Source organism: Rattus norvegicus, chromosome 14 (genome assembly GCF_021556685.1).
Source record: "Rattus norvegicus strain SHRSP/BbbUtx chromosome 14, alternate assembly SHRSP_T2T, whole genome shotgun sequence".
Classification (NCBI taxonomy): Eukaryota; Metazoa; Chordata; class Mammalia; order Rodentia; family Muridae; genus Rattus; species Rattus norvegicus.
The window spans coordinates 12486823-12512735 of NC_141547.1; the positions used below are offsets into that span (position 1 = coordinate 12486823).

At 42.2% G+C, this 25913-nt stretch overlaps 1 protein-coding gene across 17 annotated transcripts in view; it reads right to left on the minus strand.

Moving 5' to 3' along the window:
• The window catches only part of Bmp2k (BMP-2 inducible kinase), a 153388-nt gene that overhangs the window by 100270 nt on the left and 27205 nt on the right, over positions 1 to 25913 (minus strand). For 14 of the 17 annotated variants that reach the window (XM_087584030.1, XM_087584029.1, XM_087584037.1 and 11 more), the window contains 6 exon segments: positions 21735 to 21853; positions 18755 to 18860; positions 12755 to 12897; positions 11235 to 11356; positions 8922 to 9003; positions 4573 to 4705 (listed from right to left, as the gene is read on the minus strand). In XM_087584030.1, coding sequence (XP_087440156.1) covers positions 4573 to 4705; positions 8922 to 9003; positions 11235 to 11356; positions 12755 to 12897; positions 18755 to 18860; positions 21735 to 21853 — 705 coding nt within the window. 17 annotated transcript variants of the gene reach the window in all.

The window sequence follows — 25913 nt, forward strand, 5'->3', positions numbered from 1 at the left end:
AAATCCTACCTTACGCTTGGTTTATTTTCAAAGACATATCGATGTGTCTGAGGTACTTTCCCCAAAACTGTGTAAGAGAACAGATGAGCGCATAGATGAAGCAAGACTAGACCTGAGCTGATAACCTCTGAAGACAAGTGGGACACAAGTAAAAGTATCTATTCTGCTTGTCTACTGTTTAATCCCCATAATACAGTTAGGAGAATTAAAACAACTCCTGGATTTCCACAGCACAGACGCTAAAAGTCATCTAATTAGAACAAAAGAGCTAAGTGCCAGGACTATGCCCGGCAAGCAGTTAGTGAACCAGAGCGAGAGAAGTGAAGTTCCTCGGTATAAACCTCACGGTACAGGCGGGTGGGACAGAGCCTTACCAGTTGTACAGGATACTCTGGACTGCATGAAATGTGCAGCATGAACTGTACAGCATGAAATGTACAGCACCTTCTGCAGTCACCACAGAGCTGTAGGTGTGCTCTGAAGCCCCTGAAGACATCTGCAGGCAGAGTGCACCCTCAGAACCAAGTGTGACGGGGAGGACAGCATCAGGGACAGGTAGGCAATCGCACACACTAACAAACACTTGTGATTTGTGATTCTCACCAAAATTCAGAGGCAGGTACTTCTCAATTCACTTTGCAGAATTTCATAATGAGTACTGCACTTAATGCACTTAAACCTTCTCCCCAGACTCCCTCTCAGTCATGTCTTCTTCAATCGTGTGCGTGTGCGTGTGTGTGTGTGTGCGTGTGTGCGTGTGTGTGTGTGTGTGCGTGCGTGCGTGCGTGTCCATGCTGAGGGTGAAGGAAGCAGGCCCTGTCTGTCTCCATAACTACTCAGGTAGGGGTAGGGGTAAGGCTGAGGTAAGGGTAAGATTAAAATGGGGGAAGGTTAGGATTAGGGTTCGGGTTAGTGTTAGGGTAAGAATAAGGGTTAAGGAAGGAGAGGGGTTGGTTAGTAATGCTTCTCATCCTCTGCTATTGACCATCTTTTCAACTTACATTCAAAATTAAAAGTGTCCACTCCTCACCCTCACAGCAACAGCAGCACGTGTTTAACAGGAATCAAACCAAGACAGCTGCTTATAAGCAAAGTCCACAGGAAAGAGAAACAAAACTAATAAAAGCAGCTTTTCACCAATACAGTCACAAGCCCTTCTTCCGGATCACTGCTAACAGTGGTGTATATTCCAATACCCGACATAACCACAAAACTACACAGCTTTAGCAAACTGGCTATTAACTCATGATTAGTTAGTTCAAACATCCTGAATGACATCAAAAGGATAAATCGCATGAGCACTACAGTTAACTGTGTAAAAGTATATGTACTGGATAAATAAAATTTAGCACTGAAAACTTGGAAACTCAAGAACCATGGAAGCACAGCTACAGAGCACTGGGTGTTCTGAATGCAGGACTCGGTTTAATGCATTTTATACACACAGAGACAGCTGAATATGACAGTGAGAAGCAGGCAAGGCCACGTGTGAAGGATATAAATAAAAGAATTCCAATTGGTTTTTAGCATCACATTATCAATAAGTATATACTGTCTTTTTCAAAATCTGTACCTCATTACGGCATTTTAAAAGTACTGTCTACAACGCTTTTGACAAGGAGGCAAACTGTTAGGACTTACAACTGTTACTGGTGTGTGTGAGTGTGTGAGTGTGCACATGTGGAGGAGAGGACTCGGTTCTCTCCTCCTATGGCGGCTCCTGCATATGGCCCTGGCATGACTGAGCCTGCTCTTACCCACTGGGCCATCCCACTGGGCTGCTTTAAAAACTTACAGTGTATTATAATCCCAAAGTTCCCTGAATGTTTTTAGTTTATTTAATCCTTTTCATTTTGGCATGGTCAAATGCACAGCAGAAACTAAGATCTTCATATTTATGGTCAAATAAAAGAAGCATATGCTACACAGTAAACTAGCAATTAATTAAACTCTAATTGAAGCTAAAATTATCAACAGTACTATCATGCTTACCGCAGTACTACACAAACACATTCCCACACACATATGGGTGTCACACGTAAACACGGAGAAACTCCATAGCACTCAGGAGGAAATCACATTCCAGTGCATGAGCTGCCGAGTCTAACACACAGACTGGGCCAGTGAGAACATTCTGAGCCTTTAGGACACTTCAAGAGTCCTACTAAAACTGTACATTCAATTATTACTAAAACATTATACTTAGCAATAAAGCAGTTATAGCTACAATAATTTATAAAATTGTCTGCATCAAAACATTAAAACTCAATTAGCGAGAGAACACAGCAACTGAAGTCCATGCTCTAGTCTTTGAGCGTTATGATTAACAGGGACTACTTTATGCTTCTGTTGTTCTAAAGTTTGTTAGAGCATTATTAATATTTAATATTAATAATATTATTAAGAGTTTAATATTCAAATATACATGGAATTATGTCTTCTGATTTAAAATCATTCACAAAATAGTACAGCAAAATAGAACTCCTGTTGAAAGAGTAAGGCCAGAGTAATGTCCTCAGAGGACTGACAAGCCCACTCATGGGTGCCTAGAACAATGAAGTAGACTGCCCAGGCGGGCAGCTCCAATCTGACTGGGGGCTGGCACAGATCAGACAACACACACAGCAATGCTGCCAGGTGCTTAACCACGGAGATTCAAGTCGAGAGTTGACACCATTCCACAGGTATGGAGAGCTACAAAACAGACCTGCAGCTCTCTGGAAACAAAAGCCTACAGGCAAGTGCAGAGCATGAGTGGAGACCTGAGGAAGCGCGTATCAGTATTTCCACAAGCGCCCATGTCCTACATCCCCGAGCCCAACCTAGTATTAAATTCGCCATGTCAAGGACACCAGTGCCTCAGCCCAGGAGAGTGGCAAAGCTGTCCGCAGGTGAGGCTCGGAGGATGGCAAAGCCTTCCTCAGGGGAGTGTAGATATTGATGGTGTGTCCAGGAGACGTACACTGTAGCTTTTTCTCACCACCCCTGGACTGTCTCCTTGTTCATCTGTATATAAAAACATGGTGAGCTTCTAGAGAGCTGAGGCGTCTCCATCAGAGTCGGACCACTGGACCCTAGTGTTCTGTATGGGTGTCTGGCTTCTTCATTCCCTCCTTGGGTCTAGGACCCAAGTTGTGCAAAAGCACAGCACACAAGCACACACACACACACACACGCAAACGTATTAAATGCTCTCATAGTTAAGTGTTTGCGCTGGCAGCGCAGCAGCCAAGCTGAAGCTGTTTCCTTCCCCACTCCTCCATTATTCTGGCTCCCCTTGTCTAGGAAAACCATTCTGGATGGCACAGTGCTTTGTGTGTCAAGAAGATGTAATTTCCCAAATTTCAGTATCTTTGAGCAAAGCTGTATCATAGAAATTCTGTCCTTCAAAAGTTTGAAAGTCATACTACATCATTTATGTCCCTTTTTCTCTTGGACATCATGAACAATATTTCATACTGTGGAGCCCTTCTCCTTGGTTTACAGAGGCCGTGCATTAGAACGCCGGCCACTTCTCACATACATATCAAGAGTGAACCCAGAGCCGCATGCCTCCTAGGTCAGCATTCTACCACTGAGCAGCATGCATCTGGCCTTGGCTTTATTGAGAAGTCTTTCAGTTGTAACTCAGTGACCAGGCCGTCTCTGTGTTCTCCTGCATCTGCCTCCCCAGTGCTAGAATTACCTGTGTTTGCCACAACACCCAAGCCACACGGGCAGGCTTAAAGGCAGTTCTATGTCCCTGGGCTATGTTGTATAACGCCTGGGGTTGGCTGCCTACATTTTCTATATTCTAGACCTATCATTAAATTCATGCCTATTTTCTTTCAGCATATATTTTATTCTTTACATTTAAAATTTTTATTTATGGACGTTTTAACAGGAAAAATGGAAGACTTTGCCCTTTGTTCACAAATGACTGAGAAAAATCATCTCTTTCCAACTATTTTCCCACTAAGTTTAAATGCTGTCTTTATCATATGTGTTCTCTGCTCTGTGGCACAGGGGCACAGCGGGTGTTTACAGTGCAGAGAAGAAAGCCACAATGCTAAGGACGCTTTAACCAGACCAGGGGGAGCCGCTTGAGCCCTGCCGCCACCACCAAAGGTTACTGCCTAATGGCTGCCCTCCCCTCAAAGATCGTTCTCTGAAATTTTACCATCCACATGTACAAAATGTTAAATCACAGTATCTTCCTTAAAGGAAGCAAACACCCTTGAAAAGGCTGAAAGGAAATCTGGTTATTTATTGACTGTATGGATATGTGGTTTCAAAGGTACAAATCTGAACAATTAAAGGTTAGTAGAGCTGTCCTCAGTAGTTCTGGCTGCCTTACCAATGCAATTGCTGCCATGTGCTACAGAAATTGTATCTAGGAGGGTAAGAATGTCCTTGTACTCATTGTAATTAGATCACTTTCTCCTCCAGAGGTAATATAACCATCTTTAAATATCTTTACTAGATTTATAAAATTATATGAAATGAAAAATCTAGATTTAAGAAAGGATAGAAATAGCAAGCCCTAAAACAACATCTAAAAAAACAATATTAATAAGCTTTCTAGATACTTACTAATCAAACAATGAACGTTATGGGAGTAGCGAGAATTATCTGGGATGGTGAAGCTGCCGTCACAGATAGCAACCTGACTCTCACCAAAAGGAAGAGCGAAGAAACAAAGTTTATACAGCAAACATCCCAGGGCCTGCAAAACAAAGGAATGGGAACATCATTAGTGCCCAGCAACCAACCACAGACCATCAAACAGCCAAGGCCGAGCTGGAACTGGACCTAAGGCCCAGAGCACAGCGCTCAGCACCACCAACGAGAAAACCAAAGCTGCACATGCCATTTCCAACAAGGCACGTCTTCCAAATTATTAACCAAGTTAAGATGTGCAATGTCTTTGAAAAGCCTTTAGTCCGATCTTTCTTTGCTGTGTCTATGCTCAGTTAGCTAAGCTGCTCTCTCTGTATTACGGGTAACGAAGAGAAAGGCTGGCTAGTTCCTTTTGGAGAAAACACTATGCTTGGTACTGTCCTCATTAGTACTGCCAACTGGACACAGCTACACCTGAGAAGATGTCGCCATCAGATGCCACAGGCAGTTTACAGAGGCATTTTCACAATTAGTGATTGATGTGGGAGGGCCCTGCCCACTGTGGGTGGGGACACCCTGGGGCTAGTGGTGGTGCCTGACATAAGAAAGCAGGCTGAGGCGCCATGGATAGAAAGCCAAGACGCAGCATTCCCCCAAGTCTCTGCTCCAGTTCCTGCCTCTAGATTCCTGCCCTGGCCGTCCTATCTGATGGACATATGAGCTGTAGGATAAAGCAAACCGTTTCCTCCACAAGGTGCGTTTGGTCACAGTGCCCAGCCCAGCAAAGTAACCCTAATGAAAGGAAGCTTAAGGCCGGTTTTAAACAAATGGTCTTAACACTCACTATAAAACATGACTTAAATCTGATGATTCACAATATAAGTAGGTTGTCCATCAAAGTTAAGGCAACCAACAGTAAGTTTTACCAGTCATTATTTCATAATTAGAGCAGCAAGATGAGTAAAGGTCTGTGCTAACAAGTCTGATAACGTGAGTCTGATGCCCAGGACTCTTGTGGTGGAAAGAGAAGTAGGGGCTTCGAATTGTTCTCTGGCCTCCACACATACACACAGGCATAAAATAAGTTAGGTGCAATAAAAAATTAACTCCCTGGGGTGGGAGAAATCATTCAACAATTCACATGTGCAGCTCTTCAGAAGACCTGAGTTCAGTTCCCATCACCCATGTCAGAAGCTCGCAACTGCCTCTAACTCCAGCTCCAGAAGTCTGATAGCTGTCCGTCCTCCATAGGTACTAGCGCACGAACACACACACACACACACACACACACACACACACACACACACACACACAATCTTTAAAATTAATTCTGCTTCTATAGACAATATTAAACATTTTTATATACTAATCTGTAGCATCAAATAAAAAAAAAAGAGCTGTGTCTGCTAAACCTCCATGGATTTATAAAATAAGCCTCACGGCGTCAGTTAAGTCACATAACTGACATGAAGGCAAAGCATTCTAAAGAACAATTTTTTCTAGAAAAGTAGCATAGGACATTTACAGCTAAGCTGCCACAGTTCAAACCTGTAACGCAATTTTTAAAAAGAAAGAAAGAAAAAAGGATTTTGGTTCACAAAAACTATCACTTTGTCGAAAGACAGCGCTTCAAGCCCCAGAGTAAGGAGCATCTCCAATTCTAACTAAGTTATCCAGCAGTTAGCACAGCTGCATCAGCATCATGGCTGACGCCAGCTAATTACCAGGTAAGCTTTCTGCTGTTACATTTCCCCGAATACCTGTTTCACCATCCACAGCTAACAAGCATTTCTATAATGTCTATGAATACGATAATACACAGAAACCTTTGTTAAGTACAATACTAATTTTAAAATGGTATTTTCAATTATAACACTCATGTAGTGAAATTTCAAAGCTCTTGAAATTCCAAACCTTTACTTGAAAATCAATATGCTATGCTATGACACTAACTAGAACTATCCAGTTGTTATGGTTAAAATGGTAATGATGGCTGTTTTTCTATGGGGAAGATACCATGAGAAACTGAGCATGAGAGTTCCATTCAGCGACTGTAAAAACACTAGTGAGGCATAGTGTCTGCATGAAATGACATCGTTCTACCATCTACCTACAATACAGACGAGACTGCTTTTCCGCCAGTCCTATCCTGCCAATCAAGTCTTGGCCATTTCCCTTGGTCTAGATTGAATGTGAGGGTCCACACATAACTTGGCAATGCCGGCTTACTTTATAAAAGGAGACGGACTGGGGGCTCTGAGGACGCAGTTCCGATGTTCAGTGCTTCCTAGGACACCACCCCGCCCCCAAAAAGGAATGGTGGAAAAGAGTCAAACATTGTGCACTGCATAGACACAGTAAGCTGCTCTTCAGTCAATACAATGCCAACTGTTTAAGAAATAAGGAGGATTGAGAAGGATGCATTTGAAGGGCATCATCATGCTCAATTTTCTTCATGAAAATTAATGTAGCATTTCTATTAGTCATTCTAGATGTCAGAATAAAAATAACATATAAGGAAAACTCTAGGGGGAAAAACCATTTTTGCCAAACTATAAAACATCGTATGAGTACTTCACCTGAACATTGTGATTCTTTTAACTGGTATATTTTCTTGAAACAGAACCAGCAAATTCAATTTTTCATCAAACTGAATGGACTCACACCTGAAATGCAGTGGTTTTCTGTCCCACTTGCACTAAGTGGGACAAACGTCAGACACTTGTCATGGATATGGAAACAGACACTACATTGACTTTTTTTCTTTTAAATATTCATGTGCTTATTTACACATCTACTAAACCGTACTTTAAAAGTGACAAATGAAGAACGATGTCATACTTTGCAATAAGATACTAGACAATAACTGTGTGCTTCAGGAAAACAAAAACAAGAGCACCCATGGGTCTCAAAGACGTAGTGAAGCTGCTTTGTGCAGCTGCTGTGTGGCTGAAAAGTTCAGGGGCTGTGGAGCTGGAAGGAGTCACAAAATTGGGCCAGGAAAGATCTCTACAATCACGTCCTGTAGTGGTTTCACTGTATAGACGAGTGTCCAACTTTCTCCGCACTCTGTATTACATATAATCAACACTTCTGTAAGCTATCAAATCAATCCAGTGACAATGCCAAGGACAGGAAATTTAACTGAATCATGGAGACTGGCACAATGTCAAAATAATTAAAATAAATTTTCTTTCAATTTGGTTTAATCTTACATAGTATAAAACTCAACTACCTTAATAATCACTGACCCAAAAAATGAAGAAATGAACAAATAAATAAATGGGTTGCAATAAGCAGATGAGGAGATCCCAAAGATCTGATTGCTTTGCCAGACCGTCCATCTCTTTCTTGGGTTTTCTGTGGCTTCCCAACACCCCCCCTGGGGGGTGCAGGAGGTGGGAGAGAATGCTAGGGGAACCGGCAAGCAGGTGGCCACTCGCTCACACTTACACTTGTGGAGCGGGCAAGGTGACTCAGGCAGGGAAGCTCTTACTGCTAACCCCGGAAACCTAAGTGGGATTCTTGGAATCCACAAGTTCTAAGGAGAAAAACAACCCCTAAAAGTTGTCCTGTGACTTCCACTCACACGTTGTGACATGTGGCCTTACACACAAAAGAGATATTTTTTTAATTAAATAAAACAAAACTATCTCATTTCTTTTGTAAGTTCTACAATTATTTTTTTAAATGTACCCTGATAATACGCTCACGCAAATACAACTAACGGTAACTGTTTAATGCATTCAGAGTTTAAGATAGTTTCTTCGACTACTAAATACAACACAAATGAATTTTACTTAGTTTGAAAGAGATATGAGATTCTAAACAGGTTTTATTTCTATACATTAATATTATCTATTAGTATAACTAAATCCAGATATATATATACTATATATAAGGACTTTGAATAAAGAAGAGTTAATGACATGTTTAGAATTATAAAAAGTTTACTTGGGTTAGTTTCTATTCAAAAAAATCATAAAATATTCCAGAAAGTCACAGTGTAATTGCTTAACAATTCTGTCCAGAATTTCTATATTGCTATCAACCAAGATTCTACTCAACCAAATCTGAAAAGTGTGAACGTTCACCTGTAATCAACCCCTAAAAATGACTGCGGTGGCAGCCACATTCCCTACAAGTGTCCCCTCTCTTCACCAAGGGCATCCTGTCTCCTGACTTAGAAGGTGAAGCATCCCCAGTGTTCTCCTGAGTAAGATGCTCCTGGCTGCAGGAAAGGACGCCTCGCACGGGAAGCAGAGCACGGGAGGCAGCTCTACTCAGACTCCACTATGACCGAGCACAGCCTTGAACCTTACCCAGATATCAGCCTTGGTGGTGATCGGTTTCCCTCCATAAAGGTTGATCATTTCTGGGGCTCTATATGACAGAGTCGTGTATCTGGCAGCAGGAATTAAACAAGGGAGATACATTCAAAAACAAAAAGACAGGTAAGATAGGCCCTCTCTAAAACACAACATAAAAGGCTTTTAGATTCAGAAATATATAGATATGATACTGTTTTTAAAGGCTTGTTAAAAATTTATCAAGAATTAAATAAAACTAAGTATCCATAAACACTTTTATTCAGGAACTGCAACAGTATCTCTAATTATATAAAAGCTAAATTTTCCTTATTAAAAAAACTGAAATGACAATCTATTGGAAATCATTTCTGTTGACTTATATGAAATAATTCAGTTAACTATAACAGCCTCCTTATCAAAATATTTTCATGTATTAAAAGTAAAACTGCATTCTCAAATTTTTTACTTCATCTCTTTCCTAAGGAGTTTGCTTTATAGATGTTAGTGCACCCAGTCACACACAGTAGTAAATGTTCTGAGTTTTTATAATTTTCTTAAGTTACCTTGTTACTGTACACATTAACACATTATACACATTATATACAATTCTAATATGAATACCAACCTAAGTTCTCTGGACTTGAAAGACACTGTAAATCAATATTCATTAGCAAAAAAAAAAAAAATCTAAATCTATTAGGAACAGAAAATTTTAACCAAGTAGTGCTCAAATCTCATAGCAGAAATCCTAAGAGTATGAACAGACAGCCTCTATCACAGCAAAATCCTTTTGTAGTGTTTACTTTACAAGAAGAACTAACCACAGCATCCTAACACCTTACTCTGCCCAAATCCCTCGTGCAGGTGGACATCTGAACGTGCTACGCAGAGGAACCAGAGCACGAGCTTCATGGCGGGAGAACTTTCACCATATCCCAGAACCAAGACCGGAGCTGGCCCTCAGTAAGCCTAGGAACTCAAGAATTGGACCATCAGCTCTTAGACCGAGCCACGCGGGCTGTGAACTCACAATCCGCTTACCTCACTATATTCCAATCGTCATAAAAATTTAACCAGGCCTAAATTATATCCCACAATGCAGTGAGCCTTAACCATATCCTACAATGCAACAACAAATTAAACATCTAGCAGATCAGAAATACTTAAGACCTCAGGCGGCCACCAGAAATACTCATCCACAAGATTTTTTAATTACATGAATTCCAAGAAGCCAACTTGCAATGTTTCTATTCTTGTGTTCTACAGGTCATGTATGTATGTTTACTGAGGATTTCTTCTTACAGAATCTAGTAAATCGTTCTAGGCTGTTTTCTGGGTAGAAATACATAGTCTATGGCACACATTACTATTATATATTGTGTATGTAACTGAATATACAAGTGGGTCAGACATCAGCTCTCTGAGCAGCTCCTCCTCCTGACTGAGAGCCTGTGATGAAAGGAGACTACCGAGAAGACCCTATTCTGACAGACTGCTGTCAGCCGTGTCACTTCAGGAAGTGCTCTAAGACAGTTTGTTCCATTTTCTAAAGCTAAACCCAGAAGTTAGGTTCTTACAAGTACTCTGCCAACCACTGAAAATACAATAGCAACATGAAGCTTGAGTGATATTTTTCCAGAAAGCTTTGCAATACATCCCTGAAAGCAAAATGACTTCATATGGTCTCAGCACTTACATTTTTTTATACAGTTTTTAGTACATGTAATACTCACACTCTTAACAATAGCTAACTTGCTTCGAGCAATTTACATTTTCAAAAGCACCCACTGTCCCAGTTCCGTAAAGACAAACACACTCTGCTGAATTCAAAAGTCACTTAAAGAAATGAAAAGGTAACTCGGTGGTTAAGGACACTTCTTGCTCTTTCAGAAGACCAGGGTTCAGTTCCCAGAACCAACATGGTGGCTCACGACCATCTATAACTCCAGTTCCAGGGGATCCAATGCCCTCTTCTGAGCTCCACGGGTACTACATACATACATACATACACACACACATACAAAACATTCAAATGCTTATCAAAATAAATCTTCTTAAATCACTTAAATTTCTCTTAATGGTTCTATTAGCCACCATAGCTTATTTTACATGGTCTGTTATTAATTGTACCACACAGACAAAAAACATTCATTGTATTTATTGACTGTCTATTAGATTATCTATTCATATATTAATCATTTTCATTTTGAAGGAATCTACAAATGGAATAATTAATGTACAAATGGAATGTATTAATGTAGCTAGCTACAGACTCGTTAGTCAAAATGCCTATGAGACAAAATGAAATAAAGATTAAAAACTTACTTTTTAATTTCTTCTTCTACTACATTAACTCCATCTTTTTGAGGATTGAGAAATTTATTAGTGGCACTGCCAAAGTCACAAAGCACGTAATTCCCAGCATCATTTAACAAAATATTTTCTACCTTAAGAAAAGAAAATCAATGATTACTATTTTCAAAGTGAAAGTTGTCTTGTTTTTTAACCTGTTGGGATCAGGTGCTAGGTACACATAAATGCAACACACACACCTACACATGTGTGCACGTGTACACACACACACGTATACAAACAGAAGACACCTAAGCCAGAAACAGATGAACCAGAGTAGTCAGTGGCACATTCCTAATGACCCCAGAACTCAGGAGGAACAAGCAGGAGGCCAGAAGGGTTTGTAACCCTTCTGCTCAACCCAACCTCCTAAATGCCCTCTCTGAAGGACAACGGGGAGCTGTCAAGATTTATCTCCATTTTTCTCCATCCCCAGACTTCAGTCCACCTGCAGTCAATGAGTAGTGGAAAAGATCTAAAATCTATTTCTAACTAACTTCTTTAGCTTGAATATCTATATGCAAACTGCTTGAAACCAGAAGTGTCATTGGCTTGGAATTATTTTTTATATTGGGGACCGAGTTCAAGAATAAGACAAAATTTATTCATAACTCATACCCTCTTTAAAAATTATGCCTGATAGTTCTATAAAACATTCTCACTGCAACCTGACGCATGTGGTCAGGTTCTTTACACTAACAGTATTACCATATTGTCTCAAACATTTTAAGAAAGTAGGCATTTTCAAATGTAGATTTTTCTGATCCAGCCTATACCATCATTTTTATTTAAAAATCCTGCAGTGAAAAACACAATCTTAAATTTACACTTTAAGTTGGAAATCAGCGTTCAAAGAACAAAGTGTGCCTACTCCAGGGCCTTGACTACACCACAGAGGTTCAAAGAGCCCCAGCTGCTGCTGACCAATCACTGCGTTTGCTGAACTGCTCCTACTCTGGTTACCTCACCCAGACAAACAGGGAAGGTGAGAGTCAAGACATGGAATTGTTAAAATAAAACACCTGAAGTACTCAGAACACAGTCTGGAATAGGTTAAGGACCAAATAAATTACTATTACTCTGGCAATGTCTTTTGTTTTTACTCTTATTTACATTACTAAAATGATAGTAACGTTTATTTTAGCTTTCATGACCATCAACAACCTATATTCTAAATGACACTTTATTTTTGTATAAGATATGAAATTATATTTAATCATTTAAAACAGGCATTCATTCACTTGTTTATTTACTAATCAATTAGTGAACCTCGGTGCTATGCACTGTTCAAGAACATAAATCTATCAAACACAAAACCAAACCAATGCCAAAGGCCCCAGGAACCTTACATCATATGAGAAAGGCTAGAAAATAAACACCAGGCACAATGTGTAAGCAAACTACACAGGGTCTTGGCAAGGGTACAGGAGCAGGGAAAGAAAGAAAAGACATTTTAAATTTGACGTGTAGAACAAGTGTTGCCCAGTTCTTACCTTCAGATCCCGGTGGATTATGGGAGTCTTACATTGATGCAACCGTGCGACTGCTTCACAGGTGTCACAGAAGATCTGTAGGACTTCAGACTCGGTAAAGCCTGTCTGCAGCTTCTTATTCATCTGGTTCACGACCTGCCCAGCTAAACAAGAAGTAGCTCTGAGGGCCTATTGCAAACAAAGCCGACACCCAAAATGCCTCTGTAGCACCAGCTATGACTCTAACTCCCATGAAGCTCCCTGTGCCTACTGCACTGGCTCGTGACACACTTTCCTACATCACATCTCTGAGATCAGAACACTGAAAAGACAGTGTCTTGCTAAAACTATTTGCCATTTTTAAGATTAAGCCACTTCTGAAATTGCAGGTCTCCTTATGAAAATGATGTATTTATTTGAAGCAATAGCCATTCAACACTGTTTTGTACTGGATAAAGTGTGAAAAACAAAAATATGATATATAGTGTTTCAAGGGAAAAATAATGACACAAATATGATTATAAGTTATAGCACTGCATAGTGAGAATATGTGAGAGCTCACCTGGAGAATTTGGGTTTAGGTTGGGGCAAGGAAGGAAGAGGGAAGACTGAACAACATAGGCTTCTCTTATCTCTGTGAGAGTCATGTGGACACAGAAAAATAATGGAGACCATGTGGGTAATGATGAGCTTTATGTACAAACATCTCCTGACAACAACTCCTCTTAAAGAACCAGTGCCGATACGGCCAAGGAAGCCCATAGAGGGTGGGGAGTGCCTGACAGCCGCACCTCAGATTTTATCTAAAAGGCCAAAGAGAACTCCTGACCTGATGCTTGAAAATATAGCCTTGACTACAGGACAAAGGGACCTGAGGAATTAAGCCACTAATGCTTTATTCCTATTAAGAAATAAGAGGTCTGGGAGAGAAATAATCAGCAACCTTGCCCGGCTGTAGGTCACGCATGCTGTGGACCTACCAGACAAGCCTTGCTGTCTGGTGCCACAGCAGCCTGACAGTTGGAGATAACAATTGCTTCTGCTTGGATTGGAAGAAGGAATTTACCCCTGTCACTGCCAGGCTGAACTTACACTCATGATCCTCCTCACCTCAGCCTCTTCAGCATATCCAACCGCATGAGCTCCCACAACAGCCATATTCTTCCTACTATAAACCTAGTCAAAGACTCATGGCTTGGGAGATGACAGACCCAGGTGGAGAGGGTGCTAATAGTGTTTCTTACTAAGTGGACATGCTGTCAAACTCCCTTTTTAAAAAAGAATTAATTATGTATACCATGTTCTGCTTGCATGTATGCCTGTAGGTCAGAAGAGGACACCAGGATCTCATTATAGATGGTTATGAGCCACCATGCGGTTGCTGGGACTTGAACTTGGGGCCTGTCGAAGAACAGTCATTGCTCTTAACCTCTGAGCCATCTCGCCAGCCCTTAAACTGCCCCTTTTAAACATTTATGCTCAGACACAGAGACAGTGCTCTTCTCAACCTTGGTCAGAGAAGTTTCTCACCCAAGTACACACGTGTACACACACACACACACTCACTCATTCACTCACTCACATCCAACTGAGGGAGGGACAGAGCACAGGTGCTTGTGTGGGCATCCACTCTTTCTATCACTATGAGAAAAGCCCACCCCAGGAGAACCTACTAGAGCCAATAAGAGCATGAGCGATATAAAGTATAACTACCCCCAACCAGTCACTGCTACCAAACAGACGTGAACAAGCTTTGACAAAGTCAGCACCCCCACCCTGCCCGGCTCCACCCACAGCTGCTGACTGACAGATGGACAAGCAATAATTAGCAACTGCTTCTTCATGCTACTGACTCAAGTGTTTTACTATTAAGTACAGATACAAGTTAGAGAAATTAATACAAAGCTCTTCCAAAGCAAACTTAGAAAGTTACACATTGCCATAATTTGTTCCTAAGTTATTCATAAAACAATAGAAATATACTCTAATAACCAGTGAGATCCAGAAGTTGGCAAAACACATTATCTCTTTAAATCAGTAGCTCTCAACCTTCCTAATGCTGCTACCCCTGTCCATAAAGTTATTTGCACTGCTACTTTATAAGTGTAATTTTTCTACTGTTGTGAATGATATTTTTGATGAGCAGGATATCTGGTATGTGACCCTGTGAAAGGGGCATTGAAAATCAGAAGGGGTCCAGCCCACAGGCTAAGAACCCTGCTTCACCTGTGAACTAGCAAGGTAAGTAGTTACCAAACCATGAATTCAGACGCAAAGGCTACTAACAGAAGATGTCTGTCAGCATTGTAGACTATAGAGCAAGTAATGTGCTGGGCACAGCCACCCATTCTTCTGCCCTCCCTGCACAGCAGTGTGTCTGACTGTGTGTATTACACTGCCTCCTCATCCTACCTACAACTGACTTCCATGAATGAAGTGGAGGAGAGAATTCATTCTCCCACCCCCTGCTCCTCCAACGCACCCCTCCCCCATGGAAGAGTCACATCAGAGAAGAAACTGTGAATACTCGGCTCAGGCCTCTGCATTCCTCCTGCTAAGATAAAAACCGCCAACCCAGAGGGGATGCCATCTTCTGTGACACACACAGAACTTCCCACATGAGACACAACAGAGGAACAAAGCAGAGGAATCGGAGGAACATCAGAACAAAGGGCAAAACATTTTAAATACAATTTTAATTTTAAAAAGCTTAAAAAATAAAATGAGAGCAACTGTAAAACTACATGAAATAAGAAAGAATCACTCAAAATTAAAATAATAGAGCAAAAGTACAACATTCTATAGAAAACCTGAAGCACACTTAAGGAAGCTTCCAAAAGACGCAGAAATGAGAAAGAAATGAAAAGAAAATCAAATGACTAATCACCGCAGGAAGACAAGCATCCATTTTAAATGAGAGCACAAGCATGCAAGAGAAAAAGCAGGTGTCCTAGAGAAAGCTGCGTGAAGTGTCCCCGCTGTGAGACCCAGAACAATGGAGATAACCAGAAAGCTGCGTGCTGAGTCTATGCAGAAATAAGCCTCATCGACAAATGAATGCTCACACTTCATGGAGAGAAAAGAGCGACACCATCACAATTCTCCACCAGCACTTCTTCTGTTAGCTCCCCAAACCGATGGTCAGATGTGGCACAAAATACAGACATGCTCGTCTATGGCCATCCCCTGCCCCAACCTCCTCTGACCTCAGAAGCTAAACAGTGTCAGCACTGGTCAATATGTGAAAGGCAAAGTGAAGACATGCTTACTAACTCAAGCCTCAAAGCCATCCCCACCCATAAACTTATCAAAAATCTAAGGAAAAGTTCACTAGTCCCAGAGACCAGAGACTCCTCTGCTCAGCGGCAACGCACTCATAGGCATGCAATCACTAACACCTAACCAGGGGGAGGGGGAGATGAGAGCGGGGAGTCCGAGATGGCAGGAAAGCATCCCAAGGGACAGCTAAATCCTGCTTCAAATTGAACAGTGAACCAAGTCTCCCCGAGGAGCGTTTCTGAGAAAGGGAGGGAAATTAAACTCACAAGTGTTACAGCTTCCCTCACAGACTTGAGTTTCTCCTGAGGAAGATGGGCTAAATTAATAATACACTTGAAGAAATTAGGCAAGGGAAAAGTTGAGCAATTATTAACTCCAAGAAAATCAACTGTACAAGAAAGAAAATATAATTATACATGTTACCCCTGAATGGTAAGCAAAATAATAAAAAAACTGACTTGGTCCCAAAGTAAGCATATCAACACTGGGAGTAAATTCCTAACCTGCCTTGGAGACAGTGTCACAAAACCAGACAGAGCACTGGCTGTTTGCCTTACGAGAACATGCTCCTACCAGAATCCATACTGCCCTAGCTGCCTAAGTTCCTTCACGTTCATGTTTCCAATGCTCACCAAGAACACCAACTCCCACTTACAAGGCTCAGAAATACAGGGGGGAACCTGAGAAGGAACATCTATGCATATTTAGGAGAGAAGGCATCAGCAGGCAGCTCAGCCGACCCAGGGCTGAACAGAAGAACTACTGGGCGTCTGTCTTTTCCTCCTGCTAATGTTCCTGCTGCTGTTGGTTGGTTGGTTGGTTGGTTGGTTGGTTGGTTGGTTGGTTGGTTTTGTGTTCTAAGAGTCTATGTAGCCCTGACTGGCCTAGAACTCTCTATTGACCAGGCTGACCTCGAACTCACAGCCTCTGCCTCCCTAGTGCAAGGATTAAATACCTGTGGTACCACACTAGCTATTGGGTTTTTTGAACCATACACATAACTTACCTTCCTTTACTTTAAGATTTATTTTTAAGAGCACTTTGACTTCAGGGGTGTGGGTGTGTGTGTGTGTGTGTGTGTGTGTGTGTGTGTGTGTGTGTGTGTGTGTGTATGCATATATGTATACATATACATGCACCACATGTATTCCTGGTGCCCATGCAGGCCCTAAGAGGGAGTCATAGTCCCTGAAACTGGAGCTGTAGGCAGTTATAAGCCAGCACATAGTGGCTGGAACTGAACCTGGGACCTCTGCAAGCCCAGTCAGTGCTCTTAACCACTAAGCTCTCTCTAAAGAAATCATTTTTTATTCTAAAATTCCTGTGACACAAACCTTGCTGATTCAAACATCGGGAAAATATTTCTTTTCAAAAACCAAAGTAAGTGACATTGTGTTTATAGGAAATAGACTGAGAGCCCCCTCTGCCTCCTCCTCCTCCTCTCCCTCCTCTTCTTCCTCTTCTTCCTCCTCTTCTTCTTCCTCCTCTTCTTCTTCCTCCTCCTCCTCCTCCTCCCACATATGAAGGGTAGAAGTCAGAGGTAGCTGGCATGTGCCATTACTGTTAAGGCATGTTGTGCAAGTTAACATTTGTCTTAAATACCATGCTAGGTCTAAATAAATATGGTTTCCTATTTTCTGACACAAATGAATAAAAAACATTAAGATTATGTATTAAAATGCAGGTTCTATGGAACTGGAGAGATGGCTCAGTGGTTAAGAGCACTGGTTGCTTTTCTAAAAGACCCAGGTTAAATTCCCAGGACCCTCATGGCAGTTCACAACTGTCTATAACTCCAGCTCCAGGAGAGTCAACACCCTCACACAGACAAAACATCAATGCACATAAAATAAAAATTTAAAAATCACTTTTTTAAAAAACGCAGGCTCTATAACTTGAAAGAAGAATCAGGAGTTCAAGGTATATGAGCTATATGAAGTGCTGTCTCAGAGAGAACACCCAAGGGTGACAGGGGTGACAGCGCAGTAGGGAAAGGTGTACCTATGATCCCAACGCTGCAGAGTAGAAACAGGTAGAGAGCCTCAGGGCCCATGGCCAGCAAGCCTAGCCTACCTACTGAGCTCCACATCAACTGAGATACCCTGTCTCAAAAACCAGCAGTGTAAGCACTATGGCTAAGAGTGGCTGTCGGTAAAAGGCACTTGCTACCCAGCCTGAAGACCTGAGTGTGATCCCCAAGACCCACACAGTGGCAGGAGAGAACGACTCACAAGTGGTCTTGTGACCTACAATGATGTTGTTTCTGAGTGCCTTCATTCAAACTCAAGCACACACATGCACACAAAGAAATATAATACAAGCATTTTTAAATTGCCTATGGGTACACCCACACAGATACACATTCACACTAAGGAAACTAGCATGGGCCGCCTAAATGTAACAAATTTAATATGTACACAGTGCATCTTGAAACACTAATTCTTGGTTGGATTACAAAAGAATTCAACAGACAACTACGAGTATAACTTCACTAGCTTAGATTTCTTGTTTTGAACCCAATTATCATTTTGTTTAACTCTCCATTTGCAGGCTCTTGTCATAATTATAAATTATCACTAGACTTTAAATAAGTTTTAACAGCATGTGTAATTAAGTCATTAAAGCTGGAATTGCAATGAAGCATCCAGAACAGGTAGCGCTGCCCTGGGAGACGCCTCGGACCTCATGCTCTATGGAAAGGGATGTCCTTTTTAGTACATACAAATGAAGACAGATACTTACCTCGACAATATTCCATTAGGATGAGCACTTCCCATACATTATCACTAATTGAATTGACAGCACAGTCCAAATAACCAACAATATTTTTGTGGCCAGATAGCTCTTTCTGTGAGAAAGAAATAAAATCTTTAAAATTAGAAAATACAAATCTTAAACTTCTAAGAGTAATGGTTGTAAGTCTAAATTAGTAGATTAATAAATTTCTAAAAGCAGGAATAAAGTATGAGAATACAGAATTCCAGTCAGTGATTTCTATGGCGTCATTGAAAACTCAATACATATGTGACATCACTAAGATGAATAACCAATGACCATTTGTTTGTAAGTTCATCCAGGAAAGTAATGAAAGCAATAACCTTCCAAGAGCTGGTGACATGGCTCAGCCAGTGGAGACACTGATCACCAAGCCCGAGGACCTGAGTTCAAGCCCCAGGACCGACATGGTGAAGGGCAAAAGCAAGCCCCACAGCTGCCCTGCTGTCTGCTCATGCTGCCCCCACATACCCACACAAAATAAACAAGTATAAGCTAGAACTAATCTACCAAAGTAAGTGTGGAACACAGTTCTCTGAAATTCAAGAATAAACTATGAGAATTCTAATAATACTTATCTAAAAAATAATAATAAAGCAATTGCTGGGAGGCAGAGGCAGACAGATCTCTGTGAGTTCAAGGCCAGCCTTCTCTTACAGAGAGAATTCTAGGACAGCCAAGGCTACACAGAGAAACACTATCTTGAAAACCAAATAAATACAAAATAAAGTAAGAATAAACCCTAGGAATTAAGCTCTAATGTTAATGAACAAGTTTCATGTTTTCCTAAATATCACAGTTTATGGAGAACTCTTCACTAAAACTAAAACAGGAACAAGTGGTCAAAAACATTTGTGAAAAGGAACTCAGAGATTAAAGAAAATGTTAGTGCTGTGTTCAAGGAAATAACAAAACGGAAAGTCTAACAACGAAGTTTCCTCCTGGTACAAAGTCATCATCGGCATCCTGCGGCTACTGAGAGGGTTGGAGACCACGCAGTGGTCAGTGCTGCTTAGCATGGATGACTTCCTACAACTATTATCATTCTTAGTAGACCGAGTTTCAACTGTACAAAATAGTTTGTAGTCAGAACTACTATATGCAAAACACATTAAATCATACAGTGGGCAGTGGGTGGTCCAACAGCAGCTGAAGACCACTGCTGCAAAGGTCTGTTCTCCCCACAGTGCCTAGTAGCTTAAAGGCAAAGACTTGCCTGGAGCCGCTGCTAGTACCCTCTCCTTGTCTCAGAAGTATACTAACTCTCCTGAGTAAAGGGTGTGGCTCGGTAGAGAGAATCTCTTACAAGCATCCCCTGCCAATAAAAAAAAAGCAGATGGCAGACGAGTTGAGACAGGAAACAGAATGTGGGACAGTGGCAGGAAGAAAGAGGATTCTGGGAAATAGTGAGAGGCATGCAGACCTGCCTGGGAAAGCTGAGGAGACGGACATAACCAGCATGTAGCAGGACTCAGGGGACAACAAAGGAGATCTGGGCTGGAATGCCACAGGTAAACAGACTTGTACACAGCAGTAAAGTATCTAGGCTCACATCAGGGAACACAATGTAGGCTTCCCCATTATCGTGAAGCAGTTCTTTTTAACCTGCTTGCTAATATCTTTATCTTTAAAATGTCTCAAAACCTAGTCTCTAAACTAGCTAAGAGGCAGAACCAACTGGAATTCAGAAAACCAGATCACATAAATACACGTATTTGAAAGTGTTGATAAAGAGGTTGATATAAATGAAACCCCTTAGCAGTGAGATCCATGGGACTGGCATTAACTAAAGCTGTCTGTCAGTGAGGACTGCTGGGAAGAACATGTGGTTCCATTGGTACACAACACTCTAGCTGCTTCTCAAACATTTACAGAAGAACCTAGGCATATAAGCGAAGGTGAGAAACATGCACATGCACACAGCAGCAGCCAGTCACACACATGCACATGCACACAGCAGCAGCCAGTCACACACATGCACATGTACACAGTGGTAGCTAGTCACAGCAGCCAATAAAGTATAAGCGGCCCAGATGTCTATCAACTTTTCTATAGGACCAGATAAACTGGGATGTTGACAATATAGCATGTGGTGACAGAAAGGAATTAAGTACTGAGGAACACTACAATGTCTACGAACCTCACAGGCACTGAGGTAAGAAAAAAACCCATTGGACAGCCCCAGTTATCAGAAACGTTAAGAGCAGAAGTCTCAAGCAGACAGGGTGCTCTCTAGGGGCCGAATGACGAGCCCATGCAATGAGCGAGAGAGTCGGCAGGTTCTTTAGGGGTGTATGCAGGGAAGAACCGAGAATGAGAGGGGAGAGAAATGAGAACTAGAAGTAAGGTTCCAAGAGCAATGAGGTTCTTAGTAGTCTACTAAGACGTTTACTGTACTAGTATTTGGTAAGAGCTTCCCTTAATGACCAACAACTGAAAAGTTCACAGGAAAATCAAGTAAGAGCAGGACTGTTAAAATGAAAAAAAAAAAAAAAACCCACAAAGTGTTGTCTGTGGGTATAAACACAAGACGAATGTACAGAGTGTGGACAGCAAATACAGTCACCAACTTCAGGACAGGAGTCTCTTCTGCATGAGAAAAACAGTGCCTAGACCAGTTGAGCAAGAAAACAGAGAAGGATTCATTGTATCTGGAAGACTGTATTTCTTAAAGTGTTGGGGAGGTGAACCTGCTGTGTATTACATAATTCTAGCCTCCCAGTACCACCCAGGGCAGTCCAGGAAAGGCCGACCTGAGCATCTAGGCTCACATGTAGCCAGACACAATCAACTGCCAATTTCCAAGTAATAGTTTAACTGGATGACCTTTCAAGTTTTTCACGTGTGTATAAACGGATACATAACTTGCCTTAAAAACTGGGAATGCTATAGTATAAAACAAAAAGAAAAGGATCCAAATATCTAAAGCAAACTTACTCTCACTTACCATAATTGTGATTTCCCTTTTACAGATGTTGAGGTCAGGTGTGTTATTGACGTACATTCGCTTCAGTGCGCATCGGATCCCACTGTGAGTCCGCACCAGGAAAACAGTGGAGAAGCCGCCTGTGAGAGGAAGCCCAATCGATTTAAAACAATCAGAAACTACTGTCAAAATTATATACTATAATTTTACTGGGTGTGGTGGCATACACCAGCCTTTGGGATGCAGAGAAAAATGAATCTCTTGTCAATTCAAGGCCAGACTACATAAGGATATTTTTTAAATCACACACACACACACACACACACACACACACACACACACACACACACACACACATTTTGGAGCTAAATAACAGAGGGAAATTATCAAAGACTATATTCAAGACAAAAATAAGCATGGTAAGCAGCTTATTGCTTGAGAGCCGATCGCTGGCCTCCTGCGTCAGTGAGGAGAAGTCCTTACAGAGCCTCATGCTTCTCAAACAAATCTGCTTCTCTTTCAAAGGGCAATACTAAAGCTTGCCTTTTCACAGAGACGCCTGTGACTCTGTGCACACAAATGTCCTCACATACGTTGCTACAATACTATCACCCGCCCATCTTGATGACAAGGCAGCGACTATACATAACACTCAGTACAGCTAAGAATGACCGTCGGCCTCTCCAGCAAGGGCAGGGGGAGCTTACTGTATGCCAATCATGGGATCTAAGTTGCTTATCAGCAACTGACGCTAGGGCTGGGTCCTCACCAGCTCTAACTCCTGAGAACAAGGTAGAGTCTCCAGGATGGCAGGGAAGGAGTCCCTGCCCAGATGACAGTGGGTGGTGATGAAGACCCTGCTCTTCTGCTCTTCGTTCCTGCCTCTTTTCTGCTTAGACATGATGTAGATCGTCTGTGACCATGGTGATTGGAAAGAAAATGCCTCAGGACAGACAGGTGGACCACTGAATTAGCCAACCTCCCTCCAGAACTCAAGTGAGACAGTAAATGCCTGCTTTACCCACACCAGTCATTGACGCGTTCTCTTTCCTGCATCTGAGAAAGTACTTCACTTGAAGTTCATAGATAGTGCTATTAAAAAATCAATTATTTTTATCAAATCTAAGATAAGAGTCTCACATTAATTTTTAAGATTCATTTCTGGTATAGAACATTCTGAAACATGTTTTTCTTACAAGCATATCAATTTTGTTAGTACTATAAAGGTGTGATTGTTAAACTTGTCTACCACTGGAAAATATGAGACACTGTAGATGCTTTCAAAATGCACAAGAACCAGCAAAAGATCCAAATCTGACAGGAGAATAATCGTACACTGGTGGAAGTACGTGTGACAATCAAAGTGACTGTCCTCTTTACTAACCCAGAGTCCCCTCCCTTCTTAGGTCTATACTCCAGAGGACAACCTCACTTTCTCAGGGCTCTTGTGTGAAAAAACTGCACATGACACTGAACTGTGGTGTTCCCGCCACCCTCCCCATCTCCTGCTATTCATTCTCTCTCTCTCTCTCTCTCTCTCTCTCTCTCTCTCTCTCTCGCACGCACGCACGCACGCACGCACGCACACACACACACACACACACACACACAGAGGATCATACAATCAAATGATGGTAAGCTTTGGTAGATAATTCTACCGAGGTTTTATAAGTTATTATACAAATACATGTGTTTTTGTTTGTTTGCTTGTTCTAAGGAGTATTTCATGCATGTATGAGCTCCATTGGTAGAAGGACAGACCATGGTGAACACTGTAAGTTGCAACATATGCTGCAGTGAAAACAGGCTGATTTAAAAGCAGACTGAGAGTTGCAAAGGCGGCATCTGACACACTGAGGTGATAGAGGCTTGGAATTGAGTATGATGTAATCAAGTTGGACAGGTGAGAAGAGGCCAGGGCTCTGGGCCACTGACAGCCGGACAGATGGCCACCACAAAGCCTTAGAGGAACAAAAGACACAAGCTAGCTTTTTGTCAAGTTGACACAAGCTACAGTCATTGAGAAAATGTCTCCATAAGATCAGGCTGTGGGTAGGCCTGTAGGCATTTTCTTAACTAGTGACTGATGGGGGAGGGCCCTGCCCAAGTGTGGGTGATGCCATCCCTGGGCTGCTGGTCCTGGGTTCTATGAGAAAGTAAGCTGCACAAATCGTGAGGAGCAAGCCATAAGCAGTACCCCTTCATGGCCTCTGCATCAGCTCCTGTCTCCAAGGTTCCTGCTGTTTGAGTCCCTGTCCTGACTTCCATCAGTGATGGATTAAGTTGTGCAAACTTAACTTAAAGCCCTTCCTACCTGAGCTGCTTTGTTCATGGTGCTCCATCTCCATGTGTCTCCGTCAGGGTTTCTATCCTGCACAAACACCACGACCAAGAAGCAAGGTGGGAGGAAAGGTTTATTCAGCTTACACTTCCACACTGCTGTTCATCACCAAAGGAAGTCAGAACTGGAACTCAAGCAGGGCAGGAAGCAGGAGCTGATGCAGAGGCCATGGAGGGATGTCACTTACTGGTTTGCTTCCCCTGGCTTGCTCAGCTTGCTTTCTTATAGAACCCAGGACCACCAGCCCAGGGACGGCACCACCCACAATGGGCCCTCCCACCCTTGATCACCAGCCTTACAGCTGGGCCTCATGAAGGCATTTCCTCAACTGAGGCTCCTTTCTCTGTGGTAACTCCAGCTGTGTCAAGTTGACACACAGAACCAGCCAGTACACCATGGTAACTCCAGCTGAGACAGTGTCCTTCTTCTCTTCTGAGTTCTAAGGCAGCCACCCATAGCAGACAGAACTCTAAGCAAAGACCTTCTACCAAGAAGCTTCCACCTAAGAGACCACTTTAGACCACTGCCTCTAGACAAGGAGCTAAATGTAGAGTGACCAAGAGAACCGCAACTACAGCTGGTAACTGTGGGAGGCAACCTCCACTGTGAAGGAGCTACCCCTAGTTACACCAGTGAGAGAACACAGAAACAGTCTAACTCCCAACCGCGAGATACAAAGCTGTAAGTCGAAATGTTGCCCAAGTGATTAACAGCGGGAGCAAAGGTGAGAAACAGTAGAGCCTGAGTCAGAGAAGGACAAAGCAGCTTCAGCCACCCCTAACTGGGCAGAGAACACAGAACAATGCACGGTTATCTCCCTATCTCCCTGACTGGGCTTAGAAAAGAGACACACAGGGCGTATGTATGGTCCTCCATTGCTCCAGTCCCTACTAGCGCAACTCAGCTGGCCTCCACTTTTGTCCAGTTTTCCTACAAACACCTTAGACAGAGCGCTTCAGTGGCTTTCTCCTGCCTTGGGAACTGCTCATTCTCTCTCTCTTCCTTAGCTCCTCACTATGTCTCCATTTCTCTAGTTGTCTAAACAAAGCTTGCTTCCACTTTGCATATTCTCACCAGGCTGGCATTTTTAATTTTCATTGGCATAATACAACATGGAGCCACTACCTCAGGAAGACCTTTGGTGACCATTGAGAATCCAGCACCACACGACCATGGTTCAAGCAGAACTGGGCAAAGGGTCCATCATACTGAAAAGCCCTGAACCATAATGTATGCATGGGTCAGCCTCTTCTCCAGCCACCATTAACAAAATGATACCCCTGTAGCTGCAACAGCACCAGCACCTACCCAGCCACCCTGCAGGACCCAACTCGGAGTTACTCTGTGTGCCATGCCATGCACATAATGGTTTAATCCGCCACAGAACAAAAGCCATCCAGATGACCTGTTTCTTGGGCAGTGTGGTTATTTGTTTTATTTCTGATTATGTTGCATTACATGCCCTCCTGTTGCTGTACAGCTTTCTGGGATAGCTTAGTTCTGCTGACTGGTTTGGATTCTGTTTGTTTCTTAGTACTGGGAAGTGAAATACAACACTATTAAAAGGGCTGGAACTTTCGTTTCTACAGAAAAGTTTCCCAAGCCAAGTCAGTAAAAGGAAAACACACTTCAAATTCAATGCTTTCAACAACATGCTAAAAGGTCTCGCAGAAACTTCTAGCTGCAAGCAACGAAGCCAGTTTTGTGTCACCCTCAGGAGATCTCCGCAGCACTGAAAGTGTTGCCAACTTGACAGGAAGCCTCTCAGTTTGCGATTTCTCTCTGGAAGCCACCAGCCCTAACATTAACCATCCTTACCTCAGAGTGTGGCCTCTTCCATGGCTCAACTGCATGACCCT